Source organism: Argopecten irradians, chromosome 2, assembly GCF_041381155.1.
Source record: "Argopecten irradians isolate NY chromosome 2, Ai_NY, whole genome shotgun sequence".
In the NCBI taxonomy this organism is placed as follows: Eukaryota; Metazoa; Mollusca; class Bivalvia; order Pectinida; family Pectinidae; genus Argopecten; species Argopecten irradians.
This window is the reverse complement of record NC_091135.1, coordinates 8,921,758-8,941,016: the sequence shown is the minus strand read 5'-3', so window position 1 is coordinate 8,941,016 and position 19,259 is coordinate 8,921,758. Positions and strand designations below refer to the sequence as shown.

General features: G+C 34.1%; 1 protein-coding gene across 1 annotated transcript in view; it reads right to left on the bottom strand.

Moving 5' to 3' along the window:
* LOC138316419 (neurogenic locus notch homolog protein 1-like) overlaps nt 1-19,259 on the bottom strand; it is a 57,482-nt gene that overhangs the window by 18,175 nt on the left and 20,048 nt on the right. The window contains exons 3-22 of the mRNA XM_069258114.1: nt 17,812-17,907; nt 9,303-9,419; nt 8,789-8,905; nt 8,270-8,386; nt 7,754-7,870; nt 7,228-7,344; nt 6,709-6,825; nt 6,193-6,309; nt 5,670-5,786; nt 5,144-5,260; nt 4,624-4,740; nt 4,110-4,226; nt 3,596-3,712; nt 3,074-3,190; nt 2,557-2,673; nt 2,043-2,159; nt 1,532-1,648; nt 1,021-1,137; nt 504-620; nt 21-107 (exon numbers count right to left, since the gene is read on the bottom strand). Of these exons, the coding sequence (XP_069114215.1) occupies nt 21-107; nt 504-620; nt 1,021-1,137; nt 1,532-1,648; nt 2,043-2,159; nt 2,557-2,673; nt 3,074-3,190; nt 3,596-3,712; nt 4,110-4,226; nt 4,624-4,740; nt 5,144-5,260; nt 5,670-5,786; nt 6,193-6,309; nt 6,709-6,825; nt 7,228-7,344; nt 7,754-7,870; nt 8,270-8,386; nt 8,789-8,905; nt 9,303-9,419; nt 17,812-17,907 (2,289 nt within the window). The remainder of the gene's footprint in view (nt 1-20; nt 108-503; nt 621-1,020; nt 1,138-1,531; nt 1,649-2,042; nt 2,160-2,556; nt 2,674-3,073; nt 3,191-3,595; nt 3,713-4,109; nt 4,227-4,623; nt 4,741-5,143; nt 5,261-5,669; nt 5,787-6,192; nt 6,310-6,708; nt 6,826-7,227; nt 7,345-7,753; nt 7,871-8,269; nt 8,387-8,788; nt 8,906-9,302; nt 9,420-17,811; nt 17,908-19,259) is intronic.

The window sequence follows — 19,259 nt, the reverse complement described above, 5'->3', positions numbered from 1 at the left end:
ACACAAGATTCCGGTATAACCTGATGCACAGTTACAAGAATCAATTCCATTAGTAGTTTCGCACGTGCCACCATTTGAACAGAGGTCAGTACCACCCACATTGCAATCTGCAATTGAAAAGTATACACGATATTAAAGAATAGTGGTTAAACGAGTTTTAAAAACGACAAAATTGTGAAATCAAAGTATGCAATAATTAGCGACTTACCAGAACAACAATTCTAAAAATGCCCTGACAGGCATAACAATTCCACATTTGATTGATTTGTTCTCTTTTTACATCATTCTATAAAACATTCATATTGGCATAGTAATGCTATGTTGATGTTTTGTTTTTTTTTTTTGTGCAAACCTCAACTGAAAAAAAAGTTATGTAATATTTTTACGGTTTGATATTTCCACCTGCCAATAAGATCCGTTTATGAAACCGAAAAATATGAACCTCGAGAATTGAGAGTTCTACACCGTCATAACTAAATACGTAAATGAGACAAATGCTTTACCAAAAGTGCCACACAAGATTCCGGTATAACCTGATGCACAGTTACAAGAATCAATTCCATTAGTAGTTTCGCACGTGCCACCATTTGAACAGAGGTCAGTACCACCCACATTGCAATCTGCAATTGAAAAGTATACACGATATTAAAGAATAGTGGTTAAACGAGTTTTAAAAAACGACAAAATTGTGAAATCAAAGTATGCAACAATTAGCGACTTACCAGAACAACAATTCTAAAAATGCTCTGACAGGCATAACAATTCTACATTTGATTGATTTGTTCACTTTTTACATCATTCTATAAAGCTTTCATATTGGCATAGTAATGTTATGTTGATGTTTTGTTTTGGGTTTTTTTTTGTGCAAACCTCAAGTGAAAAAAAAGTTATGTAATATTTTTATGAACTGATATTTTACCCGCCAATAAGATCCGTTTATGAAACAGAGAAATATGAACCTCGAGAATTGAGAGTTCTATACAATCATAACTAAATACGTAAATGAGACAAATGCTTTACCAAAAGTGCCACACAAGATTCCGGTATAACCTGATGCACAGTTACAAGAATCAATTCCATTAGTAGTTTCGCACGTGCCACCATTTGAACAGAGGTCAGTACCACCCACATTGCAATCTGCAATTGAAAAGTATACACGATATTAAAGAATAGTGGTTAAACGAGTTTTAAAAACGACAAAATTGTGAAATCAAAGTATGCAACAATTAGCGACTTACCAGAACAACAATTCTAAAAATTCTCTGACAGGCATAACAATTCCACATTTGATTGATTTGTTCACTTTTTACATCATTCTATAAAGCTTTCATATTGCAAGGTAATGCTATGTTGGTGTTTTGTTTGGGTTTTTTTGTGCAAACCTCAACTGAAAAAAAGTTATGTAATATTTTTATGAATTGATATTTTACCCGCCAATAAGATCCGTTTATGAAACAGAGAAATATGATCCTCGAAAATTGAGAGTTCTATACAATCATAACTAAATACGTAAATGAGACAAATGCTTTACCAAAAGTGCCACACAAGATTCCGGTATAACCTGATGCACAGTTACAAGAATCAATTCCATTAGTAGTTTCGCACGTGCCACCATTTGAACAGAGGTCAGTACCACCCACATTGCAATCTGCAATTGAAAAGTATACACGATATTAAAGAATAGTGGTTAAACGAGTTTTAAAAACGACAAAATTGTGAAATCAAAGTATGCAACAATTAGCGACTTACCAGAACAACAATTCTAAAAATGCTCTGACAGGCATAACAATTCCACATTTGATTGATTTGTTCTCTTTTTACATCATTCTATAAAGCATTCATATTGGCATAGTAATGCTATGTTGATGTTTTGTTTGGGTTTTTTAGTGCAAACCTCAATAGAAAAAAGTTATGTAATATTTTTACAGTTTGATATTTTACCCGCCAATAAGATCCGTTTATAAAACCGAGAAATATGAACCTCGAGAATTGAGAGTTCTATACAATCATAACTAAATACGTAAATGAGACAAATGCTTTACCAAAAGTGCCACACAAGATTCCGGTATAACCTGATGCACAGTTACAAGAATCAATTCCATTAGTAGTTTCGCACGTGCCACCATTTGAACAGAGGTCAGTACCACCCACATTGCAATCTGCAATTGAAAAGTATACACGATATTAAAGAATAGTGGTTAAACGAGTTTTAAAAACGACAAAATTGTGAAATCAAAGTATGCAACAATTAGCGACTTACCAGAACAACAATTCTAAAAATTCTCTGACAGGCATAACAATTCCACATTTGATTGATTTGTTCTCTTTTTACATCATTCTATAAAGCATTCATATTGGCATAGTAATGCTATGTTTATGTTTTTTTTGGGTTTTTTTTTGTGCAAACCTCAACTGAAAAAAAGTTATGTAATATTTTTACAGTTTGATATTTTACCCGCCAATAAGATCCGTTTATGAAACCGAAAAATATGAACCTCGAGAATTGAGAGTTCTATACAATCATAACTAAATACGTAAATGAGACAAATGCTTTACCAAAAGTGCCACACAAGATTCCGGTATAACCTGATGCACAGTTACAAGAATCAATTCCATTAGTAGTTTCGCACGTGCCACCATTTGAACAGAGGTCAGTACCACCCACATTGCAATCTGCAATTGAAAAGTATACACGATATTAAAGAATAGTGGTTAAACGAGTTTTAAAAACGACAAAATTGTGAAATCAAAGTATGCAACAATTAGCGACTTACCAGAACAACAATTCTAAAAATGCTCTGACAGGCATAACAATTCTACATTTGATTGATTTGTTCACTTTTTACATCATTCTATAAAGCTTTCATATTGGCATAGTAATGTTATGTTGATGTTTTGTTTTGGGTTTTTTTTTGTGCAAACCTCAAGTGAAAAAAAAAGTTATGTAATATTTTTATGAATTGATATTTTACAAGCAAATAAGATCCGTTTATGAAACAGAGAAATATGAACCTCGAGAATTGAGAGTTCTATACAATCATAACTAAATACGTAAATGAGACAAATGCTTTACCAAAAGTGCCACACAAGATTCCGGTATAACCTGATGCACAGTTACAAGAATCAATTCCATTAGTAGTTTCGCACGTGCCACCATTTGAACAGAGGTCAGTACCACCCACATTGCAATCTGCAATTGAAAAGTATACACGATATTAAAGAATAGTGGTTAAACGAGTTTTAAAAACGACAAAATTGTGAAATCAAAGTATGCAACAATTAGCGACTTACCAGAACAACAATTCTAAAAATGCTCTGACAGGCATAACAATTCCACATTTGATTGATTTGTTCTCTTTTTACATCATTCTATAAAACATTTATATTGGCACAGTAATGCTATGTTGATGTTTTGTTTTTTTTTTGTTTGTTTTTTTTGTGCAAACCTCAACTGAAAAAAAGTTATGTAATATTTTTACGGTTTGATATTTTACCCGCCAATAAGATCCGTTTATGAAACGGAAAAATATGAACCTCGAGAATTGAGAGTTCTATACAATCATAACTAAATACGTAAATGAGACAAATGCTTTACCAAAAGTGCCACACAAGATTCCGGTATAACCTGATGCACAGTTACAAGAATCAATTCCATTAGTAGTTTCGCACGTGCCACCATTTGAACAGAGGTCAGTACCACCCACATTGCAATCTGCAATTGAAAAGTATACACGATATTAAAGAATAGTGGTTAAACGAGTTTTAAAAACGACAAAATTGTGAAATCAAAGTATGCAACAATTAGCGACTTACCAGAACAACAATTCTAAAAATGCTCTGACAGGCATAACAATTCCACATTTGATTGATTTGTTCTCTTTTTACATCATTCTATAAAGCATTCATATTGGCATAGTAATGCTATGTTGATGTTTTATTTGTTTTTTTTTTTGTGCAAACCTCAACTGAAAAAAAGTTATGTAATATTTTTACGGTTTGATATTTTACCCGCCAATAAGATCCGTTTATGAAACCGAGAAATATGAACCTCGAGAATTGAGAGTTCTATACAATCATAACTAAATACGTAAATGAGACAAATGCTTTACCAAAAGTGCCACACAAGATTCCGGTATAACCTGATGCACAGTTACAAGAATCAATTCCATTAGTAGTTTCGCACGTGCCACCATTTGAACAGAGGTCAGTACCACCCACATTGCAATCTGCAATTGAAAAGTATACACAATATTAAAGAATAGTGGTTAAACGAGTTTTAAAAACGACAAAATTGTGAAATCAAAGTATGCAACAATTAGCGACTTACCAGAACAACAATTCTAAAAATTCTCTGACAGGCATAACAATTCCACATTTGATTGATTTGTTCTCTTTTTACATCATTCTATAAAGCATTCATATTGGCATAGTAATGCTATGTTGATGTTTTATTTGTTGTTTTTTTGTGCAAACCTCAACTGAAAAAAAAGTTATGTAATATTTTTACGGTTTGATATTTTACCCGCCAATGAGATCCGTATATGAAACCGAGAAATATGAACCTCGAGAATTGAGAGTTCTATACAATCATAACTAAATACGTAAATGAGACAAATGCTTTACCAAAAGTGCCACACAAGATTCCGGTATAACCTGATGCACAGTTACAAGAATCAATTCCATTAGTAGTTTCGCACGTGCCACCATTTGAACAGAGATCAGTTCCACCTACATTGCAATCTGCAATTAATAAGTATACACAATATTAAAGAATAGTGGTGATACGAGTTTGAAAAACGACAAAATTGTGAAATCAAAGTATGCAACAATTAGCGACTTACCAGAACAACAATTCTAAAAATTCTCTGACAGGCATAACAATTCCACATTTGATTGATTTGTTCTCTTTTTACAACATTCTATAAAGCATTCAAATTGCCATAGTAATCCTATGTTGATGTTTTATTTGGGGATTTTTTTTGTGCAAAGACTTTAACTGAAAAAATAAAGTTATATAATATTTTCATGATTTGATAATTTACCGGCCAATTAGTTCCGTTTATGAAACGGAGAAATATGAACCTCGAGAATTGAGAGTTCTTTACAATCATAACTAAATACGTAAATGAAACAAATGCTTTACCAAAAGTGCCACACAAGATTCCGGTATAACCTGATGCACAGTTACAAGAATCAATTCCATTAGTAGTTTCGCACGTGCCACCATTTGAACAGAGGTCAGTACCACCCACATTGCAATCTGCAATTGAAAAGTATACACGATATTAAAGAATAGTGGTTAAAAGATTTTTAAAAACGACAAAATTGTGAATTCAAAGTATGCAACAATTAGCGACTTACCAGAACAACAATTCTAAAAATGCTCTGACAGGCATAACAATTCCACATTTGATTGATTTGTTCTCTTTTTACATCATTCTATAAAACATTCATATTGGCATAGTACTGCTATGTTGATTTTTTTTTTTTTTTTTTTTTTTTTTTTCTTTTGTGCAAACCTCAACTGAAAAAAAAGTTATGTAATATTTTTACGGTTTGATATTTTACCCGCCAATAAGATCCGTTTATGAAACGGATAAATATGAACCTCGAGAATTGAGAGTTCTATACAATCATAACTAAATACGTAAATGAGACAAATGATTTACCAAAAGTGCCACACAAGATTCCGGTATAACCTGATGCACAGTTACAAGAATCAATTCCATTAGTAGTTTCGCACGTGCCACCATTTGAACAGAGGTCAGTACCACCCACATTGCAATCTGCAATTGAAAAGTATACACGATATTAAAGAATAGTGGTTAAACGAGTTTTAAAAACGGCAAAATTTTGAAATCAAAGTATGCAACAATTAGTGACTTACCAGAACAACAATTCTAAAAATGCTCTTACAGGCATAACAATTCCACATTTGATTGATTTGTTCTCTTTTTACATCATTCTATAAAACATTCATATTGGCATAGTAATGCTATGTTGATGTTTTGTTTTTTTTTTGTTTGTTTTTTTTGTGCAAACCTCAACTGAAAAAAAGTTATGTAATATTTTTTACGGTTTGTTATTTTACCCACCAATAAGATCCGTTTATGAAACGGAGAAATATGAACCTCGAGAATTGAGAGTATTATACAATCATAACTAAATACGTAAATGAGACAAATGCTTTACCAAAAGTGCCACACAGGATTCCGGTATAACCTGATGCACAGTTACAAGAATCAATGCCATTAGTAGTTTCGCACGTGCCACCATTTGAACAGAGGTCAGTACCACCCACATTGCAATCTGCAATTGAAAAGTATAGACAATATTAAAGAATAGTGGTTAAACGAGTTTTAAAAACGACAAAATTGTGAATTCAAAGTATGCAATAATTAGCGACTTACCAGAACAACCATTCTAAAAATTCTTTGACAGGCATAACAATTCCACATTTGATTGATTTGTTCTCTTTTTACATCATTCTATAAAGCATTCATATTGGCATAGTAATGCTATGTTGATGTTTTATTTTTTGTTGTTTTTTTGTGCAAACCTCAACTGAAAAAAAGTTATGTAATATTTTTACGGTTTGTTATTTTACCCGCCAATAAGATCCGTTTATGAAACCGAGAACTATGAACCTCGAGAATTGAGAGTTTTATACAATCATAACTAAATACGTAAATGAAACAAATGCTTTACCAAAAGTGCCACACAAGATTCCGGTATAACCTGATGCACAGTTACAAGAATCAATTCCATTAGTAGTTTCGCACGTGCCACCATTTGAACAGAGGTCAGTACCACCCACATTGCAATCTGCAATTGAAAAGTATACACAATATTAAAGAATAGTGGTTAAAACGAGTTTTAAAAACGACAAAATTGTGAAATCAAAGTATGCAACAATTAGCGACTTACCAGAACAACAATTCTAAAAATTCTCTGACAGGCATAACAATTCCACATTTGATTGATTTGTTCTCTTTTTACAACATTCTATAAAGCATTCAAATTGCCATAGTAATCCTATGTTGATGTTTTATTTTGGGATTTTTTTTGTGCAAAGACTTTAACTGAAAAAAAAAAGTTATATAATATTTTCATGATTTGATAATTTACCGGCCAATAGTTCCGTTTATGAAACGGAGAAATATGAACCTCGAGAATTGAGAGTTTTTACAATCATAACTAAATACGTAAATGAAACAAATGCTTTACCAAAAGTGCCACACAAGATTCCGGTATAACCTGATGCACAGTTACAAGAATCAATTCCATTAGTAGTTTCGCACGTGCCACCATTTGAACAGAGGTCAGTACCACCCACATTGCAATCTGCAATTGAAAAGTATACACGATATTAAAGAATAGTGGTTAAAAGATTTTTAAAAACGACAAAATTGTGAATTCAAAGTATGCAACAATTAGCGACTTACCAGAACAACAATTCTAAAAATGCTCTGACAGGCATAACAATTCCACATTTGATTGATTTGTTCTCTTTTTACATCATTCTATAAAGCATTCAAATTGGCATAGTAATCTATGTTGATGTTTTTTTTTTTTTTTTGTTTTTTTTTTTTTGCAAAGACTTTAACTGAAAAAAAAAAGTTATATAATATTTTTATGATTTGATAATTTTACCGCCAATTAGTTCCGTTTATGAAACGGATAAATATGAACCTCGAGAATTGAGAGTTCTTTACAATCATAACTAAATACGTAAATGAAACAAATGCTTTACCAAAAGTGCCACACAAGATTCCGGTATAACCTGATGCACAGTTACAAGAATCAATTCCATTAGTAGTTTCGCACGTGCCACCATTTGAACAGAGGTCAGCACCACCCACATTGCAATCTGCAATTGAAAAGTATACACGATATTAAAGAATAGTGGTTAAACGAGTTTTAAAAACGGCAAAATTTTGAAATCAAAGTATGCAACAATTAGCGACTTACCAGAACAACAATTCTAAAAATGCTCTGACAGGCATAACAATTCCACATTTGATTGATTTGTTCTCTTTTTACATCATTCTATAAAGCATTCATATTGGCATAGTAATGCTATGTTGATGTTTTATTTTTTGTTTTTTTTTTGTGCAAACCTCAACTGAAAAAAAGTTATGTAATATTTTTACGGTTTGTTATTTTACCCACCAATAAGATCCGTTTATGAAACGGAGAAATATGAACCTCGAGAATTGAGAGTATTATACAATCATAACTAAATACGTAAATGAGACAAATGCTTTACCAAAAGTGCCACACAAGATTCCGGTATAACCTGATGCACAGTTACAAGAATCAATTCCATTAGTAGTTTCGCACGTGCCACCATTTGAACAGAGGTCAGTACCACCCACATTGCAATCTGCAATTGAAAAGTATACACGATATTAAAGAATAGTGGTTAAACGATTTTTAAAAACGACAAAATTGTGATTTTAAAGTATGCAACAATTAGCGACTTACCAGAACAACAATTCTAAAAATTCTCTGACAGGCATAACAATTCCACATTTGATTGATTTGTTCTCTTTTTACATCATTCTATAAAACATTCATATTGGCATAGTAATGCTATGTTGATGGTTTTTTTTTTTCTTTTTTTTTTGTGCAAACCTCAACTGAAAAAAAAGTTATGTAATATTTTTTACGGTTTGATATTTTACCCGCCAATAAGATCCGTTTATGAAACGGAGAAATATGAACTTCGAGAATTGAGAGTTCTATACAATCATAACTAAATACGTAAATGAGACAAATGCTTTACCAAAAGTGCCACACAAGATTCCGGTATAACCTGATGCACAGTTACAAGAATCAATTCCATTAGTAGTTTCGCACGTGCCACCATTTGAACAGAGATCAATACCACCCACATTGCAATCTGCAATTGAAAAGTGTATACGATATTAAAGAATAGTGGTTAAACGAGTTTTAAAAACGACAAAATTGTGAAATCAAAGTATGCAACAATTAGCGACTTACCAGAACAACAATTCTAAAAATGCTCTGACAGGCATAACAATTCCACATTTGATTGATTTGTTCTCTTTTTACATCATTCTATAAAACTTTCATATTGGCATAGTAATGCTATGTTGATGTTTTGTTTGGGTTTTTTTTGTGCAAACCTCAACTGGAAAAAAGTTATGTAATGTTTTTATGTTTTGATATTTTACCCGCCGATAAGATCCGTTTACGAAACTGATGATAAATGAACCTCGAGAATTGAAAATTCTATAAAATCATAACTAGATATGTAAATGAGACAAATGATTTACCAAATGTGCTGCAGAATATTCCAGTGTAACCTGATGCACAGCTACAAGAATCAATTCCATTAGTAGTTTCGCACGTGCCACCATTTGAACAGAGGTCAGTACCACCCACATTGCAATCTGCAATTGAAAAGTATACACGATATTAAAGAATAGTGGTTAAACGAGTTTTAAAAACGACAAAATAGTGAAATCAAAGTATGCAACAATTAGCGACTTACCAGAACAACAATTCTAAAAATGCTCTGACAGGCATACCAATTCCACATTTGATTGATTTGTTCTCTTTTTACATCATTCTATAAAACTTTCATATTGGCATAGTAATGCTATGTTGACGTTTTGCTTGTTTTTTATTTTATGCAAAGACTGCAACTGGAAAAAAAGTCATGTAATATCTTTATTGTTTGATATTTTACCCGCCAATTAGTTCCGTTTATGTAACCGAGGTTCAAACGAGTGTTTGATGGATATGGAATTTGTTCCACAGGAGTGAGTTATTATTTGAAATTTACAAAAGACACTTGCTTTACCAAGTGACTTTTGTAACTTTAAATCCATTTCTTACGAGTGTGGAATAAATTCCATATTGTTATGTATGACACTAAATACGTGTAGTTATGAGATGAGGGAGATAACTCCTATAGCTTTATTATTGATACATCCTATAAAGTTCATATGATTGATTTAGGTTATAGAACTTTCTAGAATATTATCATGTATAAACAAATATGTTTGTAAACATGTTGATTATAAGTAGAGATCTAGAATGATCTATTTCCAGAAAGTTTTGTGTGTTTATTTGTTTACTGTTCTTAGTTAGATATTTCTAGAAGTAGAAGGTTCTCCAATATTCTTGAACAAGGGTTTAGCTATATATATACTCGAGCTGTCCAAGGCGATTCAGAACTGTAATAAGAACTGTAATGAGACCTGTAATGAGACATATCAAGAATTGTGCAGTGCCATGTTAGATTCTGTTGGGAGAGCTATTGTGACTTTATCTGTGGATTATTACAACACTTTGTGTGGATTTATTCATATTGCCTGGAACTTTACAAATCATCTGTGGACATTCATTTTCCTCCTGGATTTGTGATTATTGTTAATTTGAAACCTGGAAGGATCAAGGATTGTGCCGGGACGTTTGCATACGGATAGGTGACACTTTGGATCATCGTATTACCCTTGTACCACCACCAATTACTTTAGATGTTGTAAACCATTTCTGTATAATATTGTATATATAATTAAATTGTGTTTTGAATTTAGCTGCTGGTTTCTCATTTCTGTTATTCGTTCATGTAACAGAAATTGGGGGTTCGTGTCCGAGATCAATATTTTAATTTGTGAAATCTAACTTTGAAAAAATTAATAAAGAAATTTTCAAAATTTGTGTAAAAACTTGGAGTTTACATTTGAAACCAACAGCTAGATAAACATGACTTCTATGCAGGTAGAACAGTTTGTTAAAGCGCCATCCCTGGATGTTCTTTTGCAAGTTAGTAAGAAGGATTTACTGTTATTGTGTAAACATTTAGGCCTAAATATCAAAACTAATTTGAGGAAAGCTGAAATTAGGAATGTGATTATAAGATATTTTGTTGACAATGGCAAATTTGACTCTAGTGCATTAGATAGTATAAAGGAAACAGTCAGTTCAGAAATTCAAATTAAACAAATGGAACTTGAACATGAAATGAAACTAAGACAAATGGAAATTGACAAAGAGAAAGAAATGAGAGAAAAAGAAATTGAAAGAGAATTAAAAGAAAAAGAAATTGAAAGAGAATTAAAAGAAAAAGAGATCGAGAGAGATCAGATGTTAGAGCTAGAGAAGCAAAAAATTCAAGCTGAAACAGAACTTAGAATGAAAGAATTAGAGCTAGCTTCTCAAGACAGTTCAAGTAATCTAACTTTTAGGGGTTTACAAGGAAACAGAGGTTTTGATGTCAGTAGAAACATTAGGTTAGTTCCTCCTTTTCAAGAGAAAGAAGTTGACAAGTATTTTCTGCATTTTGAGAAAAAAGCTGATAGTATGAAATGGCCTGAAGATAAGCTTACAATGCTTCTTCAGAGTGTCTTGATTGGTAAAGCTAGAGACATTTATTCTTCTTTATCTGTAGATGAGATTTCAAATTACCAAGTAGTCAAGAAAGCTATTTTGAAAGCTTATGAGTTAGTTCCTGAGGCTTACCGCCAGAAATTTCGAAACTCGAGAAAGAGAGATGAACAAACTCATGTAAAATTTGCCAGAGAAAAAGAACAATTATTTGATAGGTGGTGTGATTCTAAAGAAATTGATGAGGATTTCGGTAAATTGAGGCAATTATTGTTGATAGAGGAGTTTAAACGTTGTGTCCACACAAACATAAAAACTCATTTAGATGAGAGAAAAGTTGAAACACTTAGCGAAGCAGCTACAATGGCTGATGATTACGCTCTCACCCACAAAGGCTCATTTGGTAAAAACAGTTCTCAAGACAAAAACAGTACCACAGGTACTAGTAAATTTGGTCAGCCTAGGAACCCAACCTTTAGTGGCCCTTCTAATGACAAACCAAAATTAGGTAATAAGACTAAGTCTGATTCTAAAACAGATCATAGGGCAGGTGTGGGGTCTCCTTCTGGTCCTGTTTGTAATTACTGCAAGAAAGTAGGGCATGTTATGTCTGAATGTTATTCTCTCCAGCGTAAGGAGCAAAGGCGTAAACAGTCAGTTCCTTCTGTGTTAGCTATGTCAAAGCCTAGTCAGAAACTTAGTGATATTGTGGAAGATTCTAAAGTGTCTGTTGAGATTAAGAGCTCAGAGTCTGATAGTGTCTTGGAGAAGTACTCTCCCTTCATTTCTGAAGGTTTTGTTTCACTTACTAGTGATATTACCAACTTGAAACCTGTGAAGATTTTGCGAGATACTGGGGCTTCTCATTCTTTGATATTAGATGGCGTAGTGCCTTTGTCTGAGGAGACCTCATGTGGTAGTAGTGTTTTGCTTCAAGGTTAGTGGGCCTGTCACCATTGGTGTTAGACCGGAACTTCCCATAGAGGGCGTGTCGCTCATTTTAGGCAATGACTTGGCTGGAGAGAAAGTTAGGGTAGATCCCTTAGTGTCCAGTATCCCTGATAAAACAGATGATGCTGAGACTATTCAACAGGAATTTCCTGGTATTTTCCCTTCTTGTGCTGTAACTCGTTCAATGAGTAAGAAGGTTTCTGATGTTGCAGTAGTTGAGGATCATTATAGTCCAGGGTTAGGTGACACTTTCTTGGCTCATGATATAGAGGATGTCGGGAGCAAGTGTGATCTTTTGAGCAATCCTGTAGACTTTGATAGTGATAGAGTTGTTCCTAACAAGGATACTTCTTTGGCTGACATGATGAGTAAATCATCTTTGTCTAGAGAGGAGCTTATTGTAGAACAGGAAAAAGATCCTGAAATCTCCTTATTGTGTAATCGGGCTTTGAGTGAGGAAGAGGCTGAGAAAGTCCCAGTTTGTTACTTCCGTAAGTCAGGTATGTTAATGCGCAAGTGGCGTCCCCCTGATGTGTCTCCCGAGGAAGACTGGAAGGTTGTCAATCAAATAGTTGTCCCACCGAGGTATAGGAAAGATATTCTGAGTTTGTCTCATGACGTACCTATGGCAGGGCATCTAGGTGTGACCAAGGCCTATAACAGGATCTTAGATCACTTCTTTTGGCCCAAGTTGAAACGGGATGTGGCTGATTTTTGTAGGTCTTGTCATACTTGTCAGGTGGTAGGGAAACCTAATCAGAAAATCCCTGTTGCACCTTTGCACCCCATTCCAGCATTTGAGGAACCATTTAGTAGAGTCATTATAGACTGTGTAGGTCCTCTACCCAAAACTAAGTCTGGGAATGAGTATCTTTTAGCTATTATGTGTGCTTCCACACGCTTTCCTGAAGCCATTCCACTCAGGAATATTAAAGCCCCTAACATAGTCAAGGCTTTGGTTAAATTCTTTACATTGGTTGGTCTTCCAAAAGCTGTCCAATCGGACCAAGGTTCGAATTTCATGTCTGGTATTTTTCAACAAGTCATGTACCAGCTCCAGATCAAGCAGTAGAAGTCTAGTGCTTATCATCCAGAGTCTCAGGGTGCTTTAGAACGTTTTCATCAGACATTGAAGAATATGAAAACAAAAGAGATTGGGACGAAGGTATACACATGATGTTGTTTGGCGTTAGAGAATCTGTACAAGAATCTCTTGGCTTCAGTCCCTTTGAACTTGTGTTTGGACATACTGTACGTGGTCCTTTGAAAATTTTGAAAGACAAAATTTTGAACGAAGATTCTAAAGTGAATCTCTTAGATTATGTGTGTAACTTTAAGCAAAGGTTGACAAGAGCATGTGAATTGGCAAAAGAAAATTTGGCCCTTACTCAAAAAAATGAAAACATGGTATGATAAAGATGCCCGTGCAAGAAGTTTTGATCCAGGTGACAAAAGTTTGGCTTTATTACCAATACCGAGTCAGCCTTTGCAAGCTAGATATTTTGGACCTTATGTTGTTGAGAAAAAGGTCGATGATGTTAACTACATTGTACAAACTCCAGGGAGGCGCAAGAAAACTCAATTATGTCATGTTAATATGCTAAAGAAATATGTAGATAGAGAAGAGAGCAAGACCTCTCAACCTATTGCTACTTTGGCCTCTGTACCATCACAAAGTGAAAGTACAGCTGATATTTGTAAATTAGACTTAGATGGTGGTGTACAAGATGTAGGTTTAGACTGTGGTCTTAAGTTACGGAACTCAGATGTGCTCGCGAACTTGGACAAGAAACTATGTCATCTATCAGAAAGGGAACGCAATGAACTGAAAGATTTGATACTTGAGTTTAAACATTTGTTTCCGGATACACCAGGCAAAACAGATGCTATCTATCATGACGTGGATGTAGGCGATGCGCCACCTGTCAAGCAACATCCTTACCGTGTCAATCCTTTGAAAGAAGAACACTTAAAGAAAGAAATTCAATACATGTTGGACAATGATATTATTGAACCAAGCAAAAGTGAATGGAGCTCTCCATGTGTTCTGGTGCCAAAGCCAGATAAGACATACCGGTTCTGTACTGACTTCAGAAAAGTAAAACAGACTCTTATCCAATTCCAAGGATTGACTCTTGCATTGACAAACTTGGCAAAGCCAAGTATGTTAGCAAGTTTGACCTGTTGAAAGGATATTGGCAGGTGCCATTAACAGAAAGAGCCAAAGAAGTGTCGGCATTTGTGACCTCGCAAGGTTTGTACCAGTACAAAGTTATGCCGTTTGGAATGAAAAATGCCCCGGCAACATTTCAACGTCTTCTTAACAGCGTGATATCAGACCTGGAAGGCTGCGATGGATACATTGATGACGTCATAAACTACCACAACACGTGGGAAGACCATCTACGCGGGATTCGCGAATTCTTCGAAAGACTCACTACCATGAAATTGACTGTAAACTTATTGAAATGTGAATTTTGTCATGCAACTGTTGAATTTTTAGGCCATGTTGTAGGACAGGGGCAGGTTAAACCTGTTCAGGCCAAAGTAGAATCAATTATAGATTTTCCAACTCCTGGAGGCAAGAGAGAGCTGATGAGATTTCTTGGTATGGCTGGATACTACAGAAAATTTTGTCAAAATTTCTCTGTTTATAGCAGCTCCACTTACTGCTTTGTTAAAGGAAAATGTCAAATTTGTCTGGTCAGACGAATGTAAGTCTGCCTTTGAAAAACTGAAAGCCATACTATCAAACTCACCAGTTCTGACTGCTCCAGATTTTAATAAACAGTTTAAACTGTTTGTTGACGCCAGCGATGTAGGTGTTGGTGCTGTTTTGATGCAAGAAGGTACTGAACAAATTGACCATCCAATTTGTTATTTCTCGAAAAAGTTTGACAAACACCACAGAAATTATTCCACCATTGAGAAAGAATGTTTAGCGTTGATTTTGGCCTTGAACCAATTTGATGTGTATCTCTGCACTACAGTAGTGCCTGTGTTGGTCTTCACCGACCACAACCCTTTGACATTCATTGGGAAAATGAAAAACAAAAATCAAAGAATTCTCAGGTGGAGTTTGACTTTGCAAGAGTACAATCTTGACATCAAACATATCAAAGGGAAAGACAATATTCTGGCTGATGCTTTATCAAGGATTTAAACGTTACTTGATATTTCAAGAAAGTTTCCTTTTCAAGAAAACTTTCTTTTCTTTAAGGAGGGGTGTGTTATGTATGACACTAAATACGTGTAGTTATGAGATAAGGGAGATAACTCCTATAGCTTTATTATTGATACATCCTATAAAGTTCATAGGATGTATCAATAATATATGAAGCCAAATAATTATGAAGCCATTGCAATCAAGTTCAAGTCCGTTTTAGAATCGTTGAATCTTGGCGTCAATGCAGGCCGCGATCACAACATAGCATGACGTCACACGATTATTGATGACGTTGACAAAAGATAACGTGACACTGGGAAATAAGTTGGTCGGTTAAAATTCACCGTGTCAGCCAATCAGAATTCGTACAATGTCTATACCACGTGTGGTATAAACATATTGTTAAAGCTGACAATGCAAGTTAAAATTATTAAAATGATTTTTTTTAGATAAGTATACTCGAATTTCAAGAATCGTTTATGAGACATTCCCCGGTTGAGGACAGCCATTTTTGTTTTACATTCCGACGACTTACCGACCCCTACATAAAGCGCGTGAATCGACACACGTGCGATCATTCAGGTACATATACACATAGAAGTCTCATGTATATAACCTACAACTAGGTAAACAAAACCCTCACCTGTAAAACTATATGGGACTTTTTTAGCAAGAAAACATGTCAACTCCTCTAAGTTGTCATTTAGATGATTCTCAAAATAAAATTTTAACGCAAGTGAATAGAAATCCAAACAATAATCCGTCCACATATCTCCACGTATATCATCGTACTCGATGCACTCAACTGACCATGTACACGTGACTACGTAACTGACCCAAACGAGCGACAACTATCAAGGACACACACGTGTCGGTGTACGTGTAAAACCTTGTGTATATTGAAGTATTTTATTAGTTCGTATTGGACATATGTTGGGATATAGCTGACAACATATTCATCTATTACTTCAATGAAATATTGTCAGGTGAGTGCAGTATGTGTATCTGACACAAGACACGTTTAGAATAACGCACGTATGGCAAGTCCGTGCTGGTATATAGGGGGTTGGCCAGTGAAGGTTACTAAGCAGAGCAAAAGAAAAATGGCTGCCACTTCCTTGGATACCACACTGTCATAACTAGGGGATGTCTCAGAAACAATTTCGAAAAAAAAAAAATTCGTTATATTTTTTTTTTTTCAATTTCAAATGCATGTTTTTAACTTGCATTGTCAGCTTTAATCAACAACTGTTGTGTTTATTTGATACCCTGAGAGGTTAATATTACTGTCTATTATGGTAGAAACAAGTTTAAAAATACATATACACATTCAACAGTTGTCTTATAAATTATTCTTGAAACGCTGTGAAATAAACACAATAGAATGCAATATTATTTTATTTAAGTGTCAGACATCTAAAAATCACGGTACAATAACAATTCCGGATTTGGTTGATTTGCTTTCTTTTGATGTCTTTCTATATAGCTTTGGATCTCGTTTCATCTGGTAAATCCTGTTGATATTACTTCTTTGACCCTTACATATCTTTCATATTGACACAATAATTGCTATTTTGGCATATTAAGTATTCCAAAGATTTTAATTGGCATAGAAGTGTCATGTAAAGTCTTGTTTATTACTCGATATATTGCTTGTTAATAGGTTCTGTTAACGAAACTATGAAATGTAAACTTCGAGAATTTGGAGTTATATACAATCATTACCAAATAGGTAAATGAGATACAATTCATTATATTAATAAAATAACTTCATGAAGATATCATCAATGGTTTATTTGAAAATATATCAAATACAGATGACTTGCTAAACGTGTCAGAGAAGATTCTGGTGTAACTTGATGCACAGATGCAAGAATCAAATCCATCAATAGTTATGCACGTGCCACCAGATGAACAGGGGTCAGTACCACCCACATTGCAATGTGCAATTTAATATTTTAAACTATATTCAAACATATAAGGGCTTTGAGAAATTGAAAATAAAACATTGAATATCAAAAATAAATGTAAAATTAAAGAAACAAATTTCGGGCTTATCAGATCAAGTATTCTAGAAACGCTGTGGCATCCATAACAATTCGGTATTTTATGTAGTTGCTATCTGTTTATATCATTCGATATAGATTTCATATTCAGATAAGAATTGGCATTTTGTAAATATATTAATAATCCAGGAATGGTTACATATTGTGTAGCTTTCCCATGTAGTAGTGGGTCATCAATATTGTTTCTACGATTCAGTAATTATATATTGGGAAACCGATCTACATTGAATAGTTTTACACCTTTTATTAAGTTAACAAATAACTCACCTAAGTCTTCACAGTCTTCCCCCATATAGCCATCTGGACAATCACATAGTGGTCCGACGCAGAAGCCTCCATTACTGCATGGGGTGACATTACAATCTTAAAACGCAAAAAATAAATAGAAACTCAAACATTTTAACATTCGATGTTGCCGTTACCGTCTTGGGCAGATTTAGTAACTCATATGAAAGTATTCTGTTGGAAGAATACAATTGACAAGACTGAGATGTTCTTACATTATACGATAGGTAGATATACTACCCTTTGTCTTAATATCCCTATATTAAAAGAGCTTTAGTTACCTGTTTTTGTTGTGAGGGATAATAGTTTGCTAAATCAAAGTCAGTTTTAGATATAAACTAATTTACAAAGAAATAGCGTTAGTAGCATATGTGATATATAACAGTTATACATTGACGTTGCGCGCGTTTCATTTTGGTGCTCGGCAAGGACTCGTCACAGCTCAACTTTCCGAAGTCTTGCACCAAAACCAAACTTGTATTATAACATATTAATCGCGTATTCTTTATATCATTATACCTAAAGTTAGAATGCTGCATTCAGATATGTTGGGATACATTTGGCATTTCACATTATCACACGGCGATTAGCATTTTAGAACAATATGAGACAATAGACACGTTCGTAGCAACCCCCTTGGAACGGTGAATGGTGTATATTTGACAGTGCTATATCTAAAAAGATGCGCACTCGTTTCTTTTTTCGACACCAAATTTGTTTGTTTGAAGCGACGCTTCAAATATTATTTGAAGTTATTTATTAATAGTTTTGTCAAATAAATCTGTTTAACAATGTCTTTTTTCACATTAAGTACCGAGCTTTCCGTGTGCACCTTTTCGCTTTCATTCGATTACAAGCATTTTCGAGACGTTGTTAATGTTGTAAACAGACGACGGGACGAAACCAAAATTCACTGAGACTTGCAAAAACATTAAGATTTTAACCAACGCAGGAGCCAAGACAACAAGAGTATTTCACTGAATGCTTACTGTGAGTATTCTTTTAGAATGCAAAAATGATAAGCGCTACTGAGTACAGTATGAAAGCTAATATGTTATTTTTACTGCCGACGGTGAGTTTTCGAATTTTGCTTTAAAAAGTAAAATGTTTCAATAGATTGCAAATACTTGATCACTTGTTTTATTTCTAGACTTTTGGTGTAATAAAATAAATAATGCCTGCATTAGAGGGTGACAGTGATTCCTCGGGGTGACACTAGGAATTGTCACCCTCTAATGCAGGTAGTAGTTACATATTCCTATTAATAACAAACGCAGATAGAATAAAGCATAACGCATATACATTTATGATAACACATATTAACAGTTTACAACAACAACAACAACAATACTCGATATGTATATAAGTATGGAGTACATATATATCAATACTTACATATATAAAAGCCAGAAACAAAACAGGAACATTAC